This window comes from Channa argus, chromosome 4, assembly GCF_033026475.1.
Source record: "Channa argus isolate prfri chromosome 4, Channa argus male v1.0, whole genome shotgun sequence".
Classification (NCBI taxonomy): domain Eukaryota; kingdom Metazoa; phylum Chordata; class Actinopteri; order Anabantiformes; family Channidae; genus Channa; species Channa argus.
The window spans coordinates 14,583,488-14,609,321 of record NC_090200.1 but is presented as its reverse complement, the minus strand read 5'-3'; the positions used below and the strand labels follow the sequence as shown (position 1 = coordinate 14,609,321).

The 25,834-nt window shown below is 39.6% G+C and overlaps 3 protein-coding genes across 17 annotated transcripts; 1 reads left to right on the top strand and 2 right to left on the bottom strand.

The window, feature by feature from the left end:
• Window positions 1-76: 76 nt before the first annotated feature.
• On the top strand, window positions 77-2,644 carry LOC137125604 (pro-neuregulin-4, membrane-bound isoform-like). The gene is made up of 5 exons (XM_067501342.1): window positions 77-1,417; window positions 1,730-1,763; window positions 1,858-1,951; window positions 2,113-2,265; window positions 2,416-2,644. The coding sequence occupies exons 2-5, from the start codon at window positions 1,754-1,756 to the stop codon at window positions 2,486-2,488; spliced, it is 330 nt and encodes a 109-aa protein (XP_067357443.1). The 5' UTR covers window positions 77-1,417; window positions 1,730-1,753; the 3' UTR covers window positions 2,489-2,644.
• Window positions 2,645-3,807: 1,163 nt separating this feature from the next.
• On the bottom strand, window positions 3,808-7,158 carry lactb (lactamase, beta). 2 transcript variants are annotated; one of them, XM_067501322.1, is made up of 6 exons: window positions 6,256-7,158; window positions 6,085-6,151; window positions 5,330-5,520; window positions 4,885-5,203; window positions 4,629-4,794; window positions 3,808-4,473 (listed from the first exon to the last, which is right to left on the bottom strand). In XM_067501322.1, the coding sequence occupies exons 1-6, from the start codon at window positions 6,619-6,621 to the stop codon at window positions 3,948-3,950; spliced, it is 1,635 nt and encodes a 544-aa protein (XP_067357423.1). In that variant the 5' UTR covers window positions 6,622-7,158; the 3' UTR covers window positions 3,808-3,947. The 2 variants fall into 2 exon arrangements, with proteins under 2 accessions (XP_067357423.1, XP_067357424.1); XM_067501323.1 differs by having other exon boundaries at window positions 6,268-7,152.
• A 2,309-nt stretch (window positions 7,159-9,467) lies between these two features.
• On the bottom strand, window positions 9,468-20,531 carry tpm1 (tropomyosin 1 (alpha)). Of its 14 annotated transcripts, none has more exons than XM_067501337.1 (10): window positions 20,293-20,531; window positions 19,821-19,946; window positions 19,514-19,639; window positions 16,199-16,332; window positions 15,751-15,868; window positions 15,153-15,223; window positions 14,303-14,378; window positions 14,025-14,087; window positions 13,869-13,938; window positions 9,468-10,325 (listed from the first exon to the last, which is right to left on the bottom strand). In XM_067501337.1, the coding sequence occupies exons 1-10, from the start codon at window positions 20,404-20,406 to the stop codon at window positions 10,243-10,245; spliced, it is 981 nt and encodes a 326-aa protein (XP_067357438.1). In that variant the 5' UTR covers window positions 20,407-20,531; the 3' UTR covers window positions 9,468-10,242. The 14 variants fall into 14 exon arrangements, 13 of the variants coding, with proteins under 13 accessions (XP_067357438.1, XP_067357432.1, XP_067357431.1 ...); XR_010914180.1 differs by lacking the exons at window positions 9,468-10,325; window positions 19,821-19,946 and adding exons at window positions 11,412-12,668; window positions 12,820-13,329 and having other exon boundaries at window positions 20,293-20,530; XM_067501338.1 differs by lacking the exon at window positions 9,468-10,325 and adding an exon at window positions 11,412-13,329.
• Window positions 20,532-25,834: the final 5,303 nt, after the last annotated feature.

Sequence of the window (25,834 nt, the reverse complement as noted above, 5' to 3'; positions counted from 1 at the left end):
TAGAAAAACGCTCTGGCTTCACTTCACCTCTTGGGCTTCAGAGTTCCTCGCGATAACAACCCACCAGCACCAAAATAAATCTCTAATACTCTTACAGCGACTTCAAGTGATTCTGTGGCGCTACTTTATGTCGACCGGCTCTGGTTTGACTGTAATTCAACAATGTGCAGCATCGCCACGGAACATTTGCTGTGATATTCGAGTTGTATCTTAAAACATGTACTGTAGCACGTGAATTAGGCCCGAAATGTGTAAGTGGAAAATGACTGGCTGAAACGCGGCTTTAATGTCATTGCCATTATCTCATAACAACTAACTAATGGTAGATCTTCCCCTAATGTTTAGTAAATGGGTTATAATCAATAATGACAACGTTTGGATTCCAAGTTGCCACTTTTCTATTCGATATATATTACAATGCTTTTAAAAATACACAGTCTTTGTATTACTGGAATCCTTCTTTTAATTAGATCCAGATTCTGTTCTGCCTTTTTCCATAAGTGGCCAAGAAGCCCATTGCAAAACTCTCTCTGAACTGAAAATATATCTCAGAGATAAAGCAGGATGAAAGGGGGAATACAACTGGCAACACCAAAGTTGTTCTTATGAGGCCCATACAAGCACAAACAGCCACAACATTATTTCACCTGGTTATTTCACTTGGTTTTAATGTTGTGGGTGATTGGTGTATAATTAATTACCAAATGATTTGCTGCTATAATTAGTTACATTAGTTTCAACCCTTTCATAAAAGGAGACATCCAAGACAGATTTCCGTCTCCAGTACTGTCTACTACACTAAGTGCATCATCAGCCCCTGAAGTAAGTAAAAAAAATGGCCATTAGGTGAGTAAACTAACGGTTCTAAGCACTGAGCAGTAATTATCTGTCTGAAGGAGGTGGTGTCATGTGTTCCTTGACTTCAAGAAACTTCCCACGATTCCAATCATGCCTTCATTACATACCTCTCATTCATCTCATTCATCGTCTCTAACCAAACCCAGATAGACTGAACTTATCCCCGACCAGGGTCATGAGTCCTTATTTCCTTATTCTGCAACTATCAAAAAGTAAAAATGATATTCTACTTCATCTTCCTCTGATAGTGTTAAACAGGGTTTAACACTTTCACAGTCTCTTTTGGACTTCTGTTAGCTATTTGTGAATGACTCACACACCAGTGGATGGCACTATCTATGACATACTAACAAATTACCTGCATTCAGTAGGCAGGATCCTGACATTTGGCTTGCTATTTACAATGTGGACAAACTGCAATCACAACATTTTTCAAGACAAGGGGTGTGACACACCCACATGAGAGTTTCTCCCAAGAACCAACGAAAAGCAGTTCTGAGTTATGTCGAAACTTCACCTTCACTACACTAACTACCAAAAGCTGTGATTCCACAAGCTGGTAAGAACAGATTTCTTTATCTATTTCAGTGAATTTATCCATTTTCTTTTGTTTGTCTGCAACTGTCATTGTATTATATTGTTTAGTAGAGTGTGTAACATTTTGTATTTTACTTTTTGAACAAGTCCTTGAGAGCTACCAATCACCAGAAGCAAATTCTTGTTATGGGTTACCTTACTTTGCCAATAAAGCTGATTCTTTTATAGTCCTCTCTAAACTGTAATTATTTGTAAGATTCAAAATTAAGAAAAGGTTTAAGTATGCAGGTTTGTTTTCCTTTTTGGAACCTGAAAATTTTTTAAAATGTTTCAGGAAACAGCAAGAAAAACATCCTAAATGATGGCAGGTAAAAAAAAAAAAAGAAAAACAAATGTAACAAAAAAGTGACTGTTCAGTTCTGTTACAGCTATACCTCCTCAAATGTCACTATGTTTATCTAGACCATGGAGAGCCGTGTGATGGGGAAGATGTCACCTATTGCATGAATGGAGGGACATGCTACAAGATACCATCTATAAACACACTCTCTTGTGTGTAAGTAAAACAAAAGGATATTTTTAAAATGTATTACATGTAAGAAATAATATTCATAAACCTGTAACAGAGGATTTCTCAACATGCCAACTTTAGGTCAGACATTTCCTTTGTGCTAAAACACTGGTTACGACTTTGTACATCACACTGTCTTACTTCAGGTGCAATACTGATTACAAAGGCAGCAGATGTGAGCACTTCCATCTCCCGATCAAGGAACAACAAGCAAGTGACATAGGGCTACTTGCAGCTGTGGTCATTGTTGCCCTTCTCATCTTTGTGGTGCTGGCAGTTATCATTTACTACCTACGCAAGTAAGTATATACATTAACAGATTTAGATTCACCCTAAAAGACATCGGATATAATATTAAAATGTGGATGTGTTTTATATAATCTTCATATAAATTTTCTTTAGCGAGAATATACTTTTAAAGCTAACAACCATTTCGTGTCCACACACAGAATGTTGAAAGCCAAGAAACAGAGCCAACAGAACAATCAGCAACAGTATTGGAGAGTAAACCCAAGAGTATGACCTGTCTTTTGATACATGTTTGTTTCCCCATTTGGTTGTGCGTTGAATGGAATGATGAAATAATTCTAAGATTATGAAAGACCAACAGACAGAGGAAATCTGTTGTGATGACTCTAATTAAAGTCAAGGCAGGTGAAGAGGAAGTAACCAATGAGGCATCCCATGAGATTTATGGATTCCATGCAGTTTACTACAGAAAGGTGTCATTCATCAACACACAAATGGAGTGTGAAACAAGTGTGAGTGGTGGGAAATAATTCACACCTTGTACAGTTATTAACAGCAATGAAGTCTGCAGTGGTGTTACTCATGTTAAATCACATTTCAATCTATGTGCTTTGTCTGAAATGTATTTACAAAGCGTCGCTGGACAATGTAAAAACTATTTCGTAAAATATTATTCTAAATATTGAACTTGTAAAGGGTTATTAAAGAAACCCATGTATCAGTGAAGTTGTTGTGTAAAGATATGCAATAATCCCTACTGAATAATTTCTTTGTGTGATTTCCAGTGGCAGACTACACACACGCACACATACTCTCTCACAGTCAAGACTCACTTTATTAACTGCAGTTTTAAAACAAATGTTCTCACAAAGTTGTAAACGCAGGAACACACACACACGCACCCCAAGCTCTGTGTGGGAGTCTGTATAATTAGCTTATCCCAAGCCATTCATTAGTTCCTTTAAAGATAAAACAGGGTCAGAGATGATCCCAAGAGATTTCTAATGAGAATAGTGGCATCAAATCTACTTCAATTCAGCCATTTTAGAAGAGGACAAAAACATATTGGACTGCATTGCCAACAGTTTGATAGCCAGTGTTCTCAAAACAGCTGTATGGAATACTTTCTTTCAGTTTATGGACAATATATTACTGAAGTCAATAGAAAACTGGCATTACATAAAATGGTCTCAGCAGTGAGCACAAAGTAAAAATGCCACCCTTTGTTTTTGTAAGTGACATTATGAGGTCAAGATTCAATTATTGTTGTATTTCCAGGAGTCATTATATTATGATGAAATATGTGGACAGGGTGGGCCCTAAAAAGGTCACTAGATGTTCTACAGAAACTTAGGAGCTGTACCGTGGTTGCTGAAATAGAGACTTCTATCCATTTTGCATAGCTATCTATTAAAAACTGACTGGTCTGTTGTGTTAACTGACAGGGGGATATACATGTACATCAAGATGTAAAATCAACAAACTGATAATACTGTTTGTTAAAAAAATGCAGTAAATTGCTTCCACCTAGTGGCAGAAAGACTTTCCTGCTATGTGTCGTCATGCAAAATGTAGTCATTTCCAAAATGTATAAAAAAAAAATACAATTTTAATTTATTTATTTTCAAAAACATCCTCTAAACATTGTTAAAAGCGGTTTTAAAACGACAGATCATAAGGTCTATGTAAAAAGAAGTAAAGTGTAAACTCACACTCAAAAAACCCCTTGCCATTACAGGCTTCTGGCTTTGTCAAACTCATGTGCAATTTTCAGTGCTGTGCTGTTGAGTCCTACAGTCTGCATGTTAATAATGATAGAGACCACCACCCCCTGAGGAAGGACGGGGGTCTTTCCTTGGCACTGGTCTATTTCCTCACTGGGTAACACGAGGAGGACGCTGCTGGCACCCACAGCATTTCCTGTGTGTGACACATAGTGTCTGCGCTTTCTGCACTGGCCATATTTCTGCTGCTTCTCCACTACAGCCCAGGCTTGGGCATACATTGCATCTTTATCCCAGCCAATCTGTGTTCCTTTAACAGGTTCCCACAGATCTATTGCAGTTTTGGGCTTGAGGAAGCCAGGCAGCAAGCCATCAGTGTCTGGTAAATGGGCTACCTGGTAGCTATAGAGCAGTGCATTACCGAACACTAGCAGGTCACCCACAGTGGAAAGGAAGCCACCTCCTGCCCACTTGTAGGAGTTGTCTACGTATGGGCAGTTAACAACACGGCCTTTCTTGTTGAGATGATAATATCTGTGGAAAAGCATAATCTATTAATCTGCACTCACTATTGTATTTGTGTCATGTTGTGCACCAACAACAATCAAGAACAATTAGGACAAGCTGAAGGAAATACCAGATTTCTACAGTTGAGTTCTACTGATGAGACATTAGTAATTATCAATTACCTGGACCGGTTGTAAATAATAGGGTCATTCTCATCAGGGACAGTATTGAGCATTCCAAGTTCATGGAACATGTTCATCATGACGTCCAAGAAGGAATGGTCAGCAGCCTGTTCCACAACAGCACTAAGCAGGGTGAAGGCATGGGTGGAGTACAAAAAAGTGGTGCCTACATGTGGCAAAACGTAAATGCATTTCATCAAAACAATACAGTAGAAGTTTTGTATTTGAATCGTTTAGAGAGCAAATATGTTTTTACCAGGTTTGAAAATGAGCGGGTCGTCCTTGAAGAGGTCCAACGCCTTAACCACACTTTTAAAGTTGTCCTTCAAGTAGTACTCTTTGTGGTCAAACTCTTGTTTTCTCTGAGCCTGAGGAGCGTCTTTGTCTTTGGTTACCTGTTCAGTTGTGGATTTATCCTTGTTTTCAGGTGAGCTCTTTTCATCCTCCCTCTTTTTTACTGGTGGCTTTAAAATTAGCATAGCTTTCTCCTTGTCCTCTTTCACTTTCTTTGTGTCCTTCTCATAATGGCGTATTCCACTTAGATGGGACAGAATCATTCGAGGGGTTATTGTAACCTGAAACAACAGAATAAATATTGAGCTCAACAAAAACCATCAACAATAACAGTATTTCTAAGGTAAATATTAATATATTCTTGTAATATGAAGATATTCTAATATGCATGAATTCAAATTACTTACATCCTGTCCGTCAAATTGTTTTTGGGGAAATTCTGGGACATATTGCTGGACTGGCACATCAAGATCCAGTTTCCCTTCCTCACACAGTCGAGCGACAGCTGCAGATGTGAGGGACTTACTGATACTGGCAATTCGCATCACCGTTTCTGGGCTGCATGGCACACGGTTCTCCAAATCAGCATAACCGATTCCTGAATTACATTGAGATTATTACTGAACCATCTGAAAATGTCCATTTGTTTTTATGAGCCATGTTGTTGTTGTTTTTTTTTGTTTGTTTGTTTTTTTTGAGTTCTTGGGTTTCTCCAAAGCATTAAGGCACAGCTTTGGTTAACCATGTCCAAACAACTTTTAGTAACCTCACCAACACACACACCCACACACATATACATGCATATGTACATACACACACAAATCATTAATTTGAATTGTTGTGAGACAAACTGGTAACCAGTCGCAGCTTTAACAGCGATTCTGAATTGTAAGAACCCTGATAGCTGAAGTTGATAGCCTGTCCGATCAATTTAAAAATAACTGGTTGATTAACTCATAATGTAAGAAATCATTACAGTCTAAATTATTGTGTATTGCCTCAAATTTGACGATGGCCTTGACCCAACTGATGACATAAGCTAGGCCACAAAACTAAAAATGCTGTTGCAAAAGTAAGACTGGATACATCGGTTTTATAATTGCAATCCTTTAAAAAGATTAATAAGAGTAACACCTTTAAAGTGGACTTTGCGTGCACCAACCTTCACACCAGACCGGAACACCATCAACAGAGACCCCGACCACCAAACCTGGAGTCCCGACCTCAGCCTGACAACACACAAACGCTGAACTGAAACAGGTGGACAGGCAAGTGAAGAGAAGCAGGTAATATCAGGAGAGGACATGTCCTAATCAAGCAGGAACGGGCCTACCTCTATGCCTACCTTTATCCGCTCCACAAGGTCTCTGCTAACTTTAACTGCAGCGCTGTACCGATCAGTCCTCTCTGCCTCTATACCATCACAGGAACTGTTGGTGTAATCAGTGCGGTGTTTTAGCCCCACGGCCAAGGCAATGCCAACACCGACCCCGCATATCCAAATCCTCGACTTGGGCCGATAGTTTGAAGGGGTTTTGTTGAAGCCCCCGAAATGTCGGCTTTGTTGTTGACGAAAAATATTCCGACTTTCTGACTGTAGCCGTTTGAATCCGGTTCGAAGTGAACGCATAGGCGAATCCCGCACCGCCAGCAGGGTCCATTTGGCACAAAAACCGTTTGTCAAAAATAACCCCGACATAGTAACACAAAGACTTGTGCTTGTTGGTGAGCTGCAAAAACAGTTAATGTGCAACTTGCTGACGTCCTGTGTGAGTCATCGAACCAGACCAGATTAATCAAGCAACGAGCGAGAGAAGTAGGCTAAGGTCTGGATTATTTAAGAGCATTGCTTTTAATTATAAAAATTCGGATGTAGTATCATTTAAAACTTAGAAATATCTCATGATCTTTTGGTTATTATAGTAATTAGCTCAAAAGAAGTTTGTAAAAAATTTAAAAGATAAATGTTATTGCACGAATAGTAAAGCTGTCTTGTGTGCATGCACACAACAGAGGTGCAAATACTGCACCACTAATAAAAGTTATGGATGTGTCAAGGATTTGATGCAGCAGCACATGGTGGATTTTTTTATTGTTATATTTATTTTAGGTCTTGTTAACACTGTATTGGTTGGTTTAAACAAAAGAAGACTGGGCAATATCAACAAATTGTAATATAGTTGTAATAGTTTTAAGTTGCTTTGGATAAAGGCATCTGCTAAATGTAATTAAGTCATTTGTAAAAATGGCATATGCACATGGCAGAGGCCTAACTCACCGTGACACTACTGGTTATATTCATCAATATAAATTTGAGTGGGTAAGTTAGGCAATACCATCACTGATGAAGCTACATGTAAAATACCAAAAACTGCACACGACTGAATGTCTGATACTGGTAGTGAAGTGGTAAAGATGCATACCATATAACTGCAAACCCACAGTTTGAGTCCCAGCCAATGGACCTTTGTTGCATGTTACTTCTTCCTCTTGTTTTTCTCGAACTGCCTCTTATCAATAAAGGTACAAAGCTGACTCTTATGGAGCAACGCCTAGGACAAAAATGTGTTGCTGGGCCTCTACTGATTACTCACAGTTTAGACCAGCAATGCTAATTGTACACTGAAAACATTAAGGTTTAGGAACCAAAGATTAATATAAGACAAAAGTTAAGACTTTAAATTTTCAAATGGATATGTTAAACACGATCAGATGCCTCCAAATTTGAAGTGAGCAAAAACATTGGAAAATGTTCTTACTACCTTGGTCTCTCCTATAAGATTGATTTGCAACCAATAAATACTATTAAATGATCTTTCTTGGTTTTAGCCCGGATTTTACCTTTGATAACTGCATTTGTTGTTAAAAGGGCGAATCAAAATGAAGATCAAAGTTATTTATGGGGGAAATGTAAGCCATTGTCTGAGAAAAGACAGAAATTTAATCAGACATCTCCCAAGGATGTATTGTTGTAATCACTATGTCAACGTATTGTTGTATTGACTATGTCAATACTATGTCAATACAGCAATACATACAGAGAATAGATTAGCGATTAAAAGACAACAATTGATGACAAAAACATTGTGAGATCTAAGAAGAAAAACCCAAAGACAACAATCAGACATCCAAACCAAACAAGCTCATCAGTGCATGGCCTCTTTTAGAAAAGACTCACAAATTCATTATATAATTCACGATGTTTGCACACGAATGAATTCAGAGGTGTAGAGAATCATTTTGTCTACAAATTCACAGAAAATGGATCAAAATTACTTAGGTGGAGCTTTATCAAGCAGTAAGACAATAACTCAAAACACACTAACAACTCAACAAAGGGAGGGAGAAAGTGGAATGTTTTTGCTTGTCTGAGTAAATAAGCAGATGTTAATCCAACTGACCACGAATTTCAACCTGCTGAAGAGGAGGGAAAAACTAAACAACAGCATTTTTAAGTCTCTAAGCTGTACAACATCGCTGGTCTCACCGCCATCTTGACCACCTTTCCTTTCATTCTCGCTTCTTATATCACACAACACATCTGACACTTTTCTCCACTTGTTCCAGCTGCCTTGCTGTATGTAGGTGTAAATACCAACAAATAAAAGTTTGGTTTCAAACAGCATTCATCTTTTAACCTTTAATCCAGATGACTACAGTAAAAACAGGTTATTTGGCCTCAACCTTCCAATGCATTTGGAGGGATTGTATTACATAATGCAGCTGTATTGTTTATCAAAAAACCAACCATGCCTGGGCTCACTAACAAATTTAACTAGTCTCAGATCCTCTGTGTAAATCCACCCTTGATTTTGAGAATGAGTAATTGAATTGATTGATTGATTAATACATATTAATACATGTTTGATATTTAGGGTGTGATACAGATACAACTTCTCAGGATGCTCGCCTCATCTATATGCATAATGCACCCCAGCTTCGTGTTGTGCAGCTGGATTAATGGACGTGCACATCTTATCGTCCAACTGGTGGCACAAAGGACTTACAATTCATTTCAACTTTATTTATATAGCGCCAATTCACAACAAAGTCATCTGAAGTAGTCAAGATAGAGTTTAAATTTCAATAAATGGTAAATTGTGTTTAATTTCACTGAGATGATATATAAACTAAAGCTAAATGCAAGAACTCCATGTTGTATTTTACTCACTTTTGGTGCTTCTTCTTTCATTTACTCATATATTAAAATGGTAAGTTTCCCGCAGTTGCTACATAATTTGATTTCTGACACTGAACTGATATGGCTCAGTAAGTGCTTACCAAGCTCCACTGAACCAAAGAAACACATGACAATGTTTTTCTCTCAACTGCCAGTCAAGCTGAGGGTCAAGCAAAAAGGAGCCAGGAGTCATGCAATAAAGCTGGAGTAATATACAGACCTAAATTTAAATACATTCTACATCTCTGTGGGAAAGATTTTGTCTACTAAATATATTTTCTTTCCCTTGCAACAAACTAATCACACAGAAAATCTCCACCTCTGAGATGGACTGTGGCTACAGTATATATGCACCACAAACAGAAAACCTTCAAAACGTGCTTTTATTTATAGTCATAAATTTAACATTTCAGATAAGATAAACACTTGAAACACCTCCATTGAAACAACACTAACATAATGCACAACCGGATGAATAAAAATTCTATTTTATGGACAAGATGAACAAATTTTGAACCATTATTTTAAAAAAGGACCATACTGGAATGGATTTTTCAGCTATGGATTAACAATACAGTAGCACCAGTATACACACTGACAGGTTAAGTATACTTTTCCCAGAGAAGGGTACATGTTTTTTTTCTTTATACATAGTTTGTCTTGTGGAATGCAAAATGTGCATACAGTAATGTTGAGGTTTAATTAGGTGCAAAATTTTCCCACTTTATCCTTTGGTATGTGCATCAATAAGGTTGGAATGGAACGTACTAGATCAGATTCAATGTAAAAATAAAAATAAAAAAAATCTCTGTAACCAATGGCACATAAAGTCACCAGATGACTTGTTTAAAAACAAAAAAAAAAAAACTAAAAATGGCATTAGGCAGACATCATTAAAAGTTAAAAACTAGCTTGCGAAATCAATTGTGTTTCTCAGTTTAGGCTTCACTAAAGGGAATCGTTAAAGCTGACTTCCCCTTAGCTCAGTTCCTTGGTCGAGGTCCTCTGAAGGCAGAACGGTGCGATAAGAAAGCATCTGGCTGTTATTTCTCCACCATGGGTATGAGAGGAGGGCTTTATGGTAAGCAAGGTGCAAGTAAAAAAAAGCCACAGTGTGTGGGGGGGGGTCAGACTGTGATTTCACAAATTATTCAGTTCCATTAGAGTCTGGTCCAGCATCTGGTGCATTTCGAGGTTCTCTTCTTTAGCTTGTGACAGTTTCTCTGTTAGAACATTAAATAAAGAAGTTTCAATTGCACAGAAGTGTGGGTAAGTGAGTCAGTTTGCTTGCATTAATAATGAAGCTGGCTACATCATTCAGATCAGTATTAAACACTTTTTAACCTGACTTACTGACAGATAAACACCGAGAAACACACAGCGTAAACAAGCTCATATTAGATGATGCAAGCAACCATGCAAACTCCTGAACACATGGTAATTGTTTGTTATAATACTAATTAACTAGAAAAGTATATGTTTGAGATAATCCCATATATGCACAATATTTTAAAACACATTTAACAAACAGCAACACAAATTTCAAGCGGTGCAGGCATCGTACATTTACAGTGCAAAGGGAACAGATATGGATCTTGGACTGGGTTTGATTGTCATACACACATTAAAAACAAAACTGTAAGAAACACATAAAACATTCACACAATTTAGTCCTCATTCAAGGCCACACGTAGTTCATTAGTGAGAAGCCGGTTTTTCTCAAGTTGCGGGTAGAGGCGATCTTTGCAGTCAGAAAGCAAGTTGAAAAACAGAGAAAGGACAGTAAATCAGAGGGATAATTTGAAATGACGAAGTGCAATGCCTGCTGCCACCTACCTTCATTAGAATAGATCACTGATGAACTTATAAATCTTTGTAAAACATACTGAAAATATCTGAGAAGGTTTTTAATGACATGATCAAGCTGCATTTTCATGGTTTGATTTGTGAGCTTTACCAAGCCAAGATGTTTTTCTTTAGAACATGAAGCAAAGCAGGATAGTTTGTAGAGTGTAAACGGGATGAAACGATTTTGTTTGTGGAAACAAAAAAACTGCAAATGTTGAAACTTTCTATTCAGTCCCATCAATATGCTCTATAAAAACCTTGTTACCATATGTTTAAACACACCTCTTGAAGTGAGAAATGGATAAACTGAGAATAAACTGTTCTGTAGGCATAGTTTGGCTTAATATTTAGGGATGTGGGTCCACAAAAAAAAAGGGAACAAAAAACAGAAAATCACTCTTCTGCTTATTTTCTATGTGTCTCATTATATGGCAAAATATTTAAGAAAAACACCCAGAATGTCTGATTGTTTATTTATTTAAATATGACAGGATATTGGGGATCATACAAAGCCCATGTGTCATAATTACTGATATGAGGTTCACCTAATCATTCCAGTCACCAGATGATGTTCAACAAAACCTTTCTGTTCTGTAGTTCATCATAACACCCATTACTCAACTTTACCACAGTCTTCCTGATAATCCATTTCTTATTCCCGCCAATTCTCAAATCTTTCCAGTTAGCTCCTCCTGTCACAGTGCTAAATGTTGAAAAGTGCTTGTATGCATCACTCTCAAACACTAAGAGAGAAGACAACTTGGCTCAGCTTTAAGTCAATTACCTGTAGTTGTTCTAGGTTTCTGTCCTTAGCACTACTAAGATATTCCTAATATATCTCATTCGAAGAACAATATTTGTATGGAAATACAAAGAACGTCCATTCAAATCTACAAAACTACACAAAGAAAAGCAGGGTAACACTCGACTATCAGTTTCTTGAGATGCAGAGACAAAATCAAAAACAGAACTTAAAATCAAGACTTCCTGATTTTAGAGCCACTCGAAAATAAATAGAAATGAAAAAGAAAACAAAGGATGGAGTACAGAGATACAGCTTACATAGAAGGAAGGACGTTTATTTTTTACACAACGCAGAAAGATTCTGGGATTCTGTACAAGAGATGGGAGGCCATTAACTTTGAGATGAGGGTGAAAACATGAGGAGGTAAGGAAAGCAAAGACAGAGAGGTAAGGGAAAATGGAGACAAGGCTGGAGAGAGCAGACAGTTGCTGCTCAGCTGGCAGGAGGCGTCTTTGATGAGGTCTAAACAATTTATCTGTGTGGGAGAGAAGAAGTATAGTGAACCTGGGCACTGGATTGGGACCTATGGAAATTTGAGATGCGCACCACAATGCACCAGAACCACAGAAGCCACAACACTGCACAACAAAACCACAATGCACAAAGGAAATGCACTGTGAGATCGAAAGCACTGATGAGCACAAACTGGATTACATCCATCTGATTACATCAAGACCTTTGTGCTAAAACACAAGGAATAGCGCTAGACCAGACAGATGTGGTGCGCCTTGTCAATCTCCCACAGGGTGGCCAAATGTTGAGGGACAACACATAATGCTGAACTGTGACACTTAGCCTTCAACTAATGCAATGGCAGAAAAAAATAGGGGTGTCAAACACACAGGGGGCCTTTCTTCGGGACAGAAGAAGACCGTATTAGTAGACGAGGAAAGGAGGACATTTTATACATAGCCTGAGTTACATGGAACGAATCAAATTGATTGAAAGACATTCTATCACACCTCAATAGACAACCTGCATGCGATGCTTAGAAAGTCAAAATATCGTAAAAATGACCATACGTTTTTTGAAAATTAGGGAACTATAAAAATGCATAAACTCGCAAGTTAACCGTGATTCAGTTTTACATTAAAGTAATTCACAGTGAAATCAGCTAATTAGTTTAAACAGACCCATGCTGTTTTCATTCATGCACAACATTTCTTCAGTCCTGTTCACAGTTTTCTCAAACATCAGAAATACTGATACAGAATGACACACGGTATCAGTACACTGTAGTCACTAGTGAGTTGGTATTAATTAAAGTTAGCTTTGGTTACACAAACATGGAACAACACAATGTCTGCTTCAAGATTTTAAGTTATACAGTAGCTCCATAACCATTTTAAGTGTAACAGATGCAACAGTTGAAGGTGCTAGTTTTGGTAGGTACAAGAAAATCAAAGGGAGATGATGGAGGTGAGGCAGCTGGTGTACAGAGAATGGGAAAGGAGGGTGACAGGGGAACAAGCAGGCACAGCAAGTTGAAAATTACATGGAAGTCATGTCGTTGAGGGCGTGGTCCAGCTCCTCGCTGATGGCCTTGTACTTCAGTTTCTGGGCATACAACTCATCTATTGGTGGGCCAGGGGTGCAGGGGTAGGGAGGTGCAGTGAAAGGGAGCAAAGGTGGAGGAGCACATAAAAAAAGGGGGTGAAGGGTGAAGCATTCAGACCATTGACAAGATAAGGAGGAAGACGGGAAAAGGTGACAGGAAAATTGGAAAAAGAGGAAAACAAAGTTACAGCAGAAAATGATAGCATGGAAATGCAAAAAAGGAGCAATTCCTTAACGCCACAAAGAAATGGACCGTTCACTTCTATGTGGCTCTTAGTCCTTAGCCCACACTGTTCCCCTCTATCAACATCTCAGCTTTTCTCTGATAAACCTCAAAAAAATCCACTGTTTTCCCATCTTGAAAGTTTAAAACAAATCAACTAGACTAGCAGAGATAGGGTAACAAAAGTATGATGCTGTGAAATAGAGTAAGGATATTAAGAGCAAAGCAGAGCATAGCCTAAATAGATTTTTTTAAAAGCACTTACCCAAGTACCATAATTGATATTGTACACATTTGTGGGAAAAACTAAAGTGAGGTGCAAAAACATCATACCTTCCAAGTCATCAATGGTCTTCTCGAGCTTGGCTACTGTTCTCTCAGCAAACTCAGCACGAGTCTCAGCCTGTAGTAGAGACACATAAGTTGGTCCAAAACTTAAACTGGACTTCTGTAGTCTGCAAATACAGATGAAGCTTAGTGAAACTTTACCTCCTTCAGCTTGTCGGTGAGGACCTTGATCTCCTCCTCGTACTTGTCCTCCTTCTGTGAGTACTGTTGGACAAACACAAAGACGAGAGTCAAATGTACTGTTGTGGTGTCAAGCTCTATTACTTGATATCACACAAGTTCATACATTTGTACATGTAAATATTCTGAAATAAAATAAAGAGTTTGAGCTTTCCAGGCTCTCCTGTTGCTAATCCATTAACTCTACTGCCAATATGTGGGCTTTGACACGATGCACTTGGCCAGCAGGTCACACTTACCTTCTCGGCCTGGGCCTCCAGTGACTTCAGGTTGTTGGTCACAGTTTTCAACTCTTCCTCAAGCTCAGAGCATTTGCTGGGGTTTTAGACACGGGGATAAAGTTGCAAAAGAGAAGAAGAGGAGGGTGGAGGGAAAGGAAGGAAGCGAGGATGGAACCAGAACCGGAAACAAAACCGGTAGAGGGAAAGAGGGATGGAGAGGACACAAAATAAATAAGAACTACAGGGAATAAACAAGGAGAGGATCCCCATTTACCTTATAAGCGCCCCAACAGAGCAGCCTTGTAAGAATAGCTCTAATGGTATAATTACAATTTGTATAAAAATATAATTTGTTAAATTATTTCTGAGCTAAAAATCATGCTTCTAAAGGTGAGGTGTTATTCTTGCAAAGTCTCTGCTATGTTAGAGGCATCAAAGAGTCTAGTATTCCCGTAATAAAAGAGCATAAACGAGGAAAGAAAAACAAGCACAGCAAGCAAAGCCGAGGCTTCTTTTCAGCAGGATGAAAAGGAAAAAGTGCCACTCAAAGATACAAGTGTGTGTTAGTTTTTGTTTGTACCTGTCTGACTGTAGAGCTTATTGATTTCATGCCTTGCTCCAAAACCCTCAGCTCTTCCTCGCCTCTTCGAGCTCGTCTGTTAGTGGGTGCAGCATATGAGCGCAAGCCAAAACCATTTAAACCACGGACAGCATGCAAATGATCAGCACATACAGTAAAAACACAGTGCACACTGTTCCAATGGAAACAAGTTCCAGACTTTGTGTTTTAGCGCTAAAAGCTTGATGTGTTTTAACTGCAGACATGCGAGAAGTAAGTTGCAGTGTGCGAAAAAAGATACGTTTTTACCTTTCTGAGAGCTCGGCACGTTCCTCTGTACGCTCCAGGTCACCCTCAATGATGACCAGCTTACGGGCCACCTTTAGGTGCAAAACAACAAATGTGATGTTTGGTACGGCAGAATAAGGATGTGGTTTTAGGGTTTTCTTTCAAGTCAAAATGTATCACGCTATTATAATTAAATGAAACTAATGTATGTCAACACTTTCATAACATTACCATTAAGTTCTTTGCTACTTTGGGGACATTTTAAGTAAGATATAAGCAGTTATAATTGCTTGTATCTAATTCTGATATGTGCTTTTAACTACGTTAGAGGGTGTTAGAAACCATTTATTAAACATAAATGTACGCTGGGAACGATGTAAATGCTGATTTTGGACTCAAATATTTAAAAAGGTGTTAAGATAATTAGACATATACGTGTAAAAAGCTTTCATTTCAGTCTGTTAGATATATAAAGATTACTCAAAAAATAATTTGATTATCCCATTAAGCCAATAATAATTACTTGTCAGAGAGGCACTAATTGCAGTAAATGAACAAATGCATGTTTGGTGCGGCAGAATTGTTTTGTGGTGGTTGCCAGTGGCTGGCAAAAACTTGCCTCCTCATATTTGCGATCAGCCTCCTCAGCGATGTGTTTGGCCTCTTTGAGCTGGATCTCCTGCAGCTCCATCTTCTCCTCATCCTTCATGGCCCTGTTCTCAATGACCTTCATGCCTCTGTTTGGAGGAACAAACAGCCATGGTATGTCAGGAAGTGACACCTTGCAAGACAGGCAAGACAGACAGGTGTGTCTCCCTGAGGAAACGCATGTCTGGAGAACAGAACTGCTGACGGGTACTCATTTAAGGTGAATGGCTAATGGTTTTCTGACATGAATGAGAGAGGAATTTGTATAAATATATAATATGGTTAGTGTGATATCAACAGTCTGACATCTTCTCTCTATTTATGCACGGCCACCTGGCTGCGGCAGCAATTGAAAATAATAATGAGTGAAATAACAGAGTTAACATATCTGACTCTGTGCTGCTCATTCACGAACCCACCTCTCGCTCTCATCAGCAGCCTTCTCAGCCTCCTCCAGCTTGGTCAGGGCAGTAGCCAGACGCTCCTGAGCACGATCCAACTCCTCCTCAACCAGCTGGATGCGTCTGTTAAGGGAAGCGACATCTGCCTCAGCCTAGGGAGACAAGAACAGCAGGTCAGAATTTGGCTATTGTTGTGCTTAACAAACAAATTCCACAAGTGACATACATGTCAGCCCAAAGAAGATGTGTGTGTGCATCTGCTTTTAGTGTGTATTTAGGCCTTAGTGGTGCACTCCAACAACAATTTCTACCCAGTGGGTGAATGTTATTACAGCTATTCAAAGTGTTTCTCTTTGCCACGTGTTGGGAAAAGCCCCCCCAGCGGGGTTGTATGTGCTCTTGACCGACTACAATGTTAACAATGTCACAAGCTAACAGAAGGCTGAACACCCCGCCTGATTACTGGGGCCCCTACAGAGATCATTAACAAGACTCCTGTCAATGGGCCTGAGAGATTTATACTGCAAATGACTGCTCACATAGCACACAAACAGCCACACAGGAAACTCCTGTGATAGCTCACAGCTGTAGGCCACATTTAAGAGTAAATTAACCAGTCACATTTGCAACACTGATCCATGGTGGAGAATATTGGCTATAAATTAAATAAGGATGTGTTATTAAAAAAAAAAGAAAAAAAAAAGAACAAGGCATTTTTGTAATAATATCTACTTCTGCTTTTTTGGAGTCGGTATGAGTATTCGATTGCTAAGAAAGCGCACAGTGAAAACAGGAGTGACTCATGTCGGTGGGCCAAAGTGCACCTCGGCGTGTGAAGCGGGACAAAGACGAACTTAGTAATGATTTACACCGTATTTTAAACACATAACAATCACATTCACTCTTCATTCAACACTATGCAGACAGATTTCCCGTCTAATGTTAAATACGTTTCGCAATGTTTGCACAGGGGAAATCACTCTTTGCATCTGTGAAACCTATTGTCCTTATATGGACAAGTCAAAGAGCATAAGCTCACAGTGCAAACTGGCACCTCGAATGTTGCCACAGTTTTGCAGCAACTTCCTGGTCGCTGAAAAAAAAACACACTAAAAATAATTCAATTCAAGTTTAACCTTGATGCAAATATTTAGAAATGAATAGGCGGACCTGGCGGAGGGCAGGTTGGAGGGGGGCCGTGCAAGTGCATCAAAGGAGATTATAACAAAGCATGATGAGATGGGGAGACATTGATACCATGTTGCACGGTGGCATCAGCGGCCTAACGCTGCCAATTACAGGCGCTTAGCCCGGAGCCTCTCGAACCCGCAGAGCACCTTGTAGCAGTTGTGTTGCATGGTGCAAAGTAATACTCAGCTTGCATCACTGCGCAAAATGCAGACAAATCTCTAAATTATAACTGCACGCCCTACATGACCTTAACACACATACACGCATGAAAGTGTACAAGAGGAGGCTGAGTAATGTTGCGCCCGATAAGCAGCCCCCCCGCCCCCGGTTTGGCCGTAAACATGCTTACTTGTTCCCTGGATTTCCTCTCCTCAAGCAACTGCTTCTGTAATCTCTCGGCTCTCTCTTCAGCACAGTCTGCCTGATCTTGCAAAGATTTGATCTTTCGTTTGACCGCCTCCAGCGATGTGGCTCCGGCCATTGTTTACTCTACTACTATACAAAAAAAAAGAAAGGACTAGATTCTTAAGATGCAGCACAGTTTCCGACAAACTGACAAGGAGCGAGATGACGACCTTGACTGTGCCGAAAGCTGCGCGAAGAAAGGCAAAACAGTGCGCAAGCTTTCTGTAGACAGACTCTGCAATGCCTGCTATTTGTCCAGGAAGTACCGCTAATTTCAAAATAGACCTAATAATTAGGTCGTTTGCATTGTTTTACAAAGCGTCACAGTGTGAAAATGTGCTGCACAAAAAAGCATAAAAAATAAAATGTGAAACTTAATAAACACGAAGTTACAATGTTTTTTTAAAATATGAGAACACACCCATTTAACACACTGTGTGAGCATGGTTCTAGTGAACTAACATAACCACAGCGCCCTCTGCGGGTCAACTGTGAGCGGTACACATTGTAGTAAAACACAGGCAGCGGGTCATTCGGGAAATCTTCAGTGTTCGGTAATTACAGGCTACATTTTAGACTGCAAATACACAGAAGATCCCTACAAAATTATGAAAAGACAGAACCGGAAAAAACACTGGGTGGTAATTAAACGTATTTGAGCTCAACAGTCCGTATAGATTTATTAAGAAACTGAGGCGGTTTCAAGACATATAGGAAATAAATGACAAGTGTGAGAGGGTAAAATTCACTGAACAAAGTTGAGACAGACCACGGCCTAAAATCCCCGAAGAATCCAATTAAAGGATTATTACACCGGGCTTTCTTTAGAGGCAAGATGCGCTGCAAAGTGGTTCCCTGTGTGCTCGAACTCTGCCATTAATAAGCTTATGTATAAGGACAAAAGGTTTACAGACTTCAGGGGTTTCGACCCCCCCTCCCGCCCGCTTTAATTGTGTACATTATTTACAGTTTTCATACCACGTGTTTATCAAAAAAAGGGGGAAAAAATCTTGTGTTGTAAATAATAGCTTTAAACGTTTCTGTATTTTTGTATGTACATAAATTATGATTGTTTATTTAGTTCGCTGTTTGTGGCATTTGGATGTTTTTTCCCTTTAGTCAGCATAGACCGCAGGCTGCAGATGTGAGTTCTGGCCTGACCATATAAAGCATTGGGCTATATTTATCCAGGCTCTTGCTCTCAGCGCTCCTGGGAAGGGTGCACATTAGGCTCCTTCCGTTTTCTCTCTGAAAATGACTTCTTCTTCTGCCAAAGACCTATAAGGCTGGACACATCTACAGTACAGTACAGCAACAGTAATTATTACACAACAGGGGTGTACATAGGTAGGAGAGGTAAGGTAAGGAGAATGGGAGGAGTTAGGCCATGCAAGGACTTTAATTTGACAAAATATTGTGTGTTTCGGTTGAATGGCCAGTTTCTTTGGGCAGACTTGTATGTGGTTGTGCATTCGATCAGTGACAAGACATAAAATGACAGCTCAACAAACAAATTCTTATGGTCAAATTTCACAGAATGGACAGGCGTGCAAAACCTACCCACACAAATGTTTTATCATCTACACAATTTCCAGGAATAATAAATTATAAATTAATAATAAATTATTTCTCTGCGTTGTTGAACTGTTATTTCCCACACTCACAGTGATGACAGAATGAAGGTGTGAGGAAGCGTGGTGCGGGAATGGTGGCGTTGTGAAGCCCTTCCTTACTTACATCAGTGGCTTTCTTCTCAGCCAGCTCAAGTTTCTCCTGGGCATCTTTAAGAGCCTCGGAGTACTTGTCCAACTCATCCTCAGTTCCCTTCAGCTTCTTCTGCAGAGCTACCAGATCGTCCTCAAGCTGAGGCGCGTTTCAGTGCAGGACAGTTTCAGAGGTGATCAGCGTGGAGACGGAGTTGCGTGAGCGCGCACAGGCGCAAGAGCGAGTACAGAAGAAACACAGAACAGGACAGGAGAGGACAGGACAGAGAAAAGAGAGAAGGGAAAAGTTAGGAAAGCTCATGCAGGTCAGGACCAGATACCTTGGTGGCGACCTCCTCAGCGGTCAGCAGCTTTTCCTCAGCAGTTTGGAACTCCTCAAACACTTTATCTCTTTCGTCTTCAGTAACACGCAATTTCTTTTCCAACTCTCTTATATCGTCCTCTAACTACACATGCATATGAAAACATTACAGAGTTAAACAGAATATACAATACACATGCAATGACAAAATTCTTAAAGTTTTACAATTATTTTCTGCGTTATAATTATATCGGCTATTGCCAAATAGAGATATATTGAATGAAGGCTTAATGACATCCACAAATAGCAATAAGTACGGGCTGATTCTTAATTTAATCCATATTTGGCATTGTCCATGTAAGGAATTAATCCGTGTTTAGGAGGCGATCCATTTAAAGGACAGCAGCTTTTTACTGCTGCTGGTGCTCCAGCTTTTTTTTATGGATCTTTGGGATTTCCCACAAAAGAAAAGAAAAAAAAAATCAGCCGACCTGTTTGCTTCTGTCCTCTGCTGCTTTCTTGTCTGACTCAGCCTGCTCAGCTCTGTCCAAGGCATTCTCCTTGTCGAGCTTGAGCATCTGCATCTTCTTCTTGATGGCATCCATGGCTGCTTATTGCTGTTCGGCGGCACCAACAAAACGTCCAAATGGAGAGAGAGTGGGAGAGGAGCTAGGGCGTCTGTGCCTAACTGAACGCTAAGCTGGAGTGCAGGCTCTGCCTCACTGTGTCCTGTCAAATATGTACTTTCAAGGGGGGGTGACTGGATTCCTTAGACATCCAATACTTTTTTGGAGGAGGCGTGTGTTGGTGTCCAGGCGTTTTTTAAGGATCTGCACCGCGATTCGTTGCTCCAAAGCATTTGACGTTTAATACGCCTTTATATGGGCTGTAATTGACCTGCAGGCAGCTCCCACCAAAAGCCTTTCGAGTGGTAACGTAACAAAAGCCATTTAATGCACACAGAAGACGCAGACCACTTCTTACTGAATAAGCGCGTCGTCAAATCCCCGCATAACTTTGGGCGAAAGTTATACCAGAGTCACGACTCGGGTAAAAGCAGGTTGTGATCATTGTCACTTATTTGCTGTTTGCATAAGTGCATTTCGAGTTGAGGACATGCTTTCTTATAATGCCCCCCTTTTTTTGGGGGGGGGGGGGGGGGGGATTTGACAGTGGCGGGGGGGGGATTTGACAGTGATGATATTGTGTGTCTAGGAGTGGGACCCAATGCAGCTGTAGGCTTTTGTCAGCTTGCAGCCACTTGTGTTCCTGTGTCTGAATGTGTTTGGGTGAGTGAGCGTAAATTCCTCTGTGATAAGGTGTAGAGCTCAAGACAAGTGAGCTGCCAGAGAAGAGATGCTTTCGATAAGTCTAGCAAGCCCCGGAGGCATTGTTCGCAATCTGGGGGCTCAAGACAGGGAAGTGTTTACCTGATAATGTATCGGATGTCCTTCCAGGAGCTGTTGATGTGTGATTTGGCTGTGACAACACAGCATCCAGCTTCAGCCAAGCTGGAGGGATTTTATTCCTCAATTACAGCAGCTGAGCTACCGTTTAACTAGGGATTTGAGAAACGTTAACTGTTTTTCAGTCTTAAATAAGAGGATTTTAGTTTGTGTGTAGTACATTGATTAACAACTTCAAATCTAAAGTGCTAAAGTGTTTTACCACATTTTACATTGTATTAATTAGACAATATTAATTAATACAATCAGCGCCTTTTCATCAACCCCAAAGGCACAACTGCGGAGACTGAGGACACCCCAAGTGTCTTCTTGTCTTCATAAAGATTCTCTGGGATATTTTTAGGACCTCCTTCTCTTTCATGCACCTGCCTTCGTCAGTAATATGGATTCAAGACCATGTGCCAAGAGTTGAAGGTCTAATGCTATTAGATACGTCCCCTAAAATAATCCTGGTCTTGCTCAGGGTTTGGCCTGTTTTGAAGATTATTGTTGCTGCACCTGGCAGACTTGCTCATTCTTTTACAGTGGAATCAAAGAGCAGAGAAAGACTGCAGCAAATAGTGTTTACAACTTTCTCAGCATATTGTTTGCAGTAAATTAACATGTGAATGAGATTTTAATTGATAATTGATAGGCACAGTAAATGAAAAATATTTTAATAATCTAGGGCAAGCCCATAATAAACTGGCATTTGTATAATTGTGGCCAGAGATACAACATTTCTTTTTCTCTCGCTCTGGACAAGAAGAAGTTGCAGTATTACATTTGGTGCTTACATCATAAATCTGGAAAAGTTATTTTCCTTCTTTCTCAACATGAGTGGCAATGATTTATCCACAGTACTTGAGTAAAGTTTAAAATATGCTCATGTGCACTTGTAGTGTTTCGTTAAATTACATATTTTCACCACGATCATCTAAAATATAGTGTTTTATACAGACAATATAGTTATAATTGCCTCTAGATTTCCTGTTGTGTGTATACTGTAAAGTAATTTATACTTTTTCTTCATATTTACATTTTTAAGAATTACTGGGTGTCATCAGACAGTGACATTGGCTTTAAACTTGTTTTGCTATATGATTGTAATTATTTTTAACAGCATTTTAACTTAATGGACTCAGGGAAAGTTTGTGATGGCTTGCTGGTTTTGCTGTGGCATTCGGAGAATGAAAACAAGCTCTATTACAATGTTTTCCTATAACATATTGGCACAGTAAAAGTAGCCCAGGGCCCAATGAGCTTGTTTTTATTAAAGCAGTCACAAATCTCTCCCTGTGTCCAGACATTATTAAAAGGCTTCTGCTTTCCAACTTAGATCCCTTTGCATCACTTTACTTACATCCCTTTGGAATATTTTAAGAGCTACAGGACATATGTTTACCTTTTCTACATAATAATTGTGGGAGAAAAAGCAGTGGAAAACTTTTCTGAATGCCACTAGAACTCCAGAAAGAATTTCTTTTTCATGGCATCTGAAGAAAAAAAATAAATAAAAAAACAAGACGTATAATTTTGTGCTCTTTGGAAAAATAAATTTGCCTCCAAACCAGCACAGTGTATAAAAGCATCTGAAAAGCATGAAAAGCCTTTTCCTATCATTCACATTTTCTTCTTCTTCTTCTAAAATCTTTAACAACATTCACTTTAGCGAAGATTGTTTTTGTCTTCAATAAGCTCTGTCTGTGTTGACAACAGGGATCATATTTGCTCATTAAAGAACCACAATTCTTCCCAGTATTTATCATGCAAACAGCTGAGAGGATGTGTTCTGACATTTTGGAAGGAGACATGTATTCATTTTGACATACAGTCTATCTTAGTGTGAAAAACAGAGACATCAGACAACTATTACCCCTTTTCTGAGTGACCATTTCTCTGCATCCTGATTCAGTTGTCTACATGAGACAACAGCAGAGAGAAACAGGTGCAAAAATTACCAGAATTCTTATTTACATTTACTACACTATTATTATCATACGTAATTTACTTTCTTTCTACGTGTGAGGTTTATAGTTCATCCTTAGTTATAAACAGTGTGGTAAAAATTATGGTGTATAGAACTGTTTCTTCCAACTTTGCCACTCAGTCCTGATTCCTCAGTCACCACTCACTTAGGACGCTGAGCTTTACTTGGCTGTTGTGCATTTAATAATGTTTACATAAGAGCATCCTTTGGAGAAACATTTAAGACTTTCCCACGGCTAAAATGTTGTGGATGAAAGAAAACATGAGCATCAGCTCCGTTGAGGTTCAGTCACAATGCTTGTCTGATGCAAAATAATAATCTTAAAGTATTTACTCATTAGCAAGGGGGAAATGCAGTCCTATTGGTTAGAGAAGCAAGCTAGTGCTCAGAAGGCCACCGGTTCAGTCCCCCAGTCTGGTAGGATTGAATCTGGCAGGCACACGTCAAAAGCATTGCTTGTCCTTCCCTCATCAATTTCAAGGCTCTTGATTCAAAGCACCCTATGTGTGTGTGTGTGTGTCTGTGTGTGACCAGGGCAACCCCAAAAAAAGAGAGGAAGCCTATCAGTGAAACAACCCTGAATGAATAAATGTTAACTTTGAATAACTTTTCTTTTAATTTGGTGGGAACCAACAGTATTCTGACATAATATGGTTATTTTCCATTGATATTCTACTGATTGTTATAGACGCAGAATAGTGAGGCCATACTGGACGTGTAGTTTCCCCTCCATGTACAGTGCACAGCTACTGAATGAAACTCGGAGAAGCACAGTGTTGGATAACTCTGTGTCAAATACCATCTGAAGATTTCTGCAGACATCATCCAGATATATATAGAGAGGACTTCTTGGCTCTTTGGGACAGTATCCCTGGGAAAGATATCTCCACACAGGGGCATAATTATTTAGCATAGTAAAAACGGAAAGAGGGGGAACTGGGAGGGGGCAACCCAAGCTCTAACTAAAGCCCAGCCAATGCCCTACTGCTAACCTAATGCTGGGTTTATTCACAGTAATGTTCCACAGAAATACACCTGTAATCGTAAGACTTGAGCTGTTATATTTGCAGTCAGGAGTGGAGATCGAGCTGCAACAAGGGCAGAGACACATCAACAGCATTTTACTTGATGGGTAGTTGCAATAAGGTTGTGACACTTTGACTCATGAATTCTGCGTGGTGCTAAATCTGTCATTAAGGCTGTAAATCACACAGATATGTCCGTTTGAATTCCATTGAAACTTTCTGTTCCCATTTAAATCTGTTTCTGGAAAATTAACAGCACTGTAAAAACAACTTTCACCTCACCCATGCTTGACAATCTGAGGGGAAAAAATCTCTGTGGTATGAAGGTCAAATATTTCAGCTGCAGGTGCTCTTTTGAATGGGTAGCATCTTCCTGTGCCAAGTTTTTGCTACAGTGGAAGCTGCCGCTGCTGTTCAAAGACTGTAAAGACCTGTGATATTAGGCCACATTTGGGTCACAACTTTTTATTCTTACAGGTTTTACTTTTTAGAGAGCCCCAATGTTTAGTGAGTTATTAAGTTAAACCAAAGTGGATCCTAAAGAAAACTAAAAGAAAAAAAGCTGGTTTAATGTGTTATGAGAAGTCTTTTCAAAGTTCACATTTTGTTCTTGTGCAAATGCAGTGATCAAAGTTGAGATTTAAAAGGGATTTCCCAGGTTTACCAGAGAACCGTCAGTAACAAAGTGCAAGTAGCTACAGTATGACTTATTGAGAGAAAACTGGCTCGGCTATAGTATGGACAAAAAATACCAACGTAAAAAGATCCAGTACTGCAAACATGAATGTGGGTAGAAGTCATAATGGAGGAATATTTGTGGCCTTGGCAGGGCTCCTCCCAGATTGTTTGTTTGTGTTCCCCCTCTACATATGAGGAAGCTCAGAGACACAGGAATCTCAGCCATATCAGATGCTGCTCAGTCAACTTTGACTAAAAAAGAGGGGAGAGGAGAAAGTGTGCAGGGGGAACTGTCACGATTCATTTCATACTCATGCAGGAAGCCTCGGTAGAAAATGATATTCTCAGAAAAGGTCAGACATGTCACTGCTAGAACGCTGAAACACAGAAAAGTCAATGTGTCATGCAGCTTTACAAATCTGTCTTCAGTTTGGGAAAACAATACTTTTTGCACTTTCATTGTGTTTATTTGTACACACCAAAGGGCAAGTCAAAGGGGAAGTGGGGAGTAAATGATTGTTTACAGGCAGCTTGAACTTCTCCCAATTACAGATAAGAAATTCCTTCCACAGCATCAGAGTTGGGTCACACTCAGAAATTCTTCCTTCAGTGATAAGGCATCTTTCTAAATACCCGACTTTGACGTTCACCGTCTTTCTACATTGTACTGGAAATCTTCATCTTCCCACTGCTCTATTGTTTGTTGTCTTTTCTGGTGTTGTATGTCAGTTCACAGCTGGCTGGCATCTTGCTGATAGCTCTCTTTAAATATTTGCCTTCGATCTTTTGCCCCTCTTGTCACAGGGCTCAACGTTTCTGTGTTTGAACACGATGGGAGAAGATTTCATATATGTGTCCATATATGGGCTCTCTGGTCTAAGCGAGGAGACAGAGG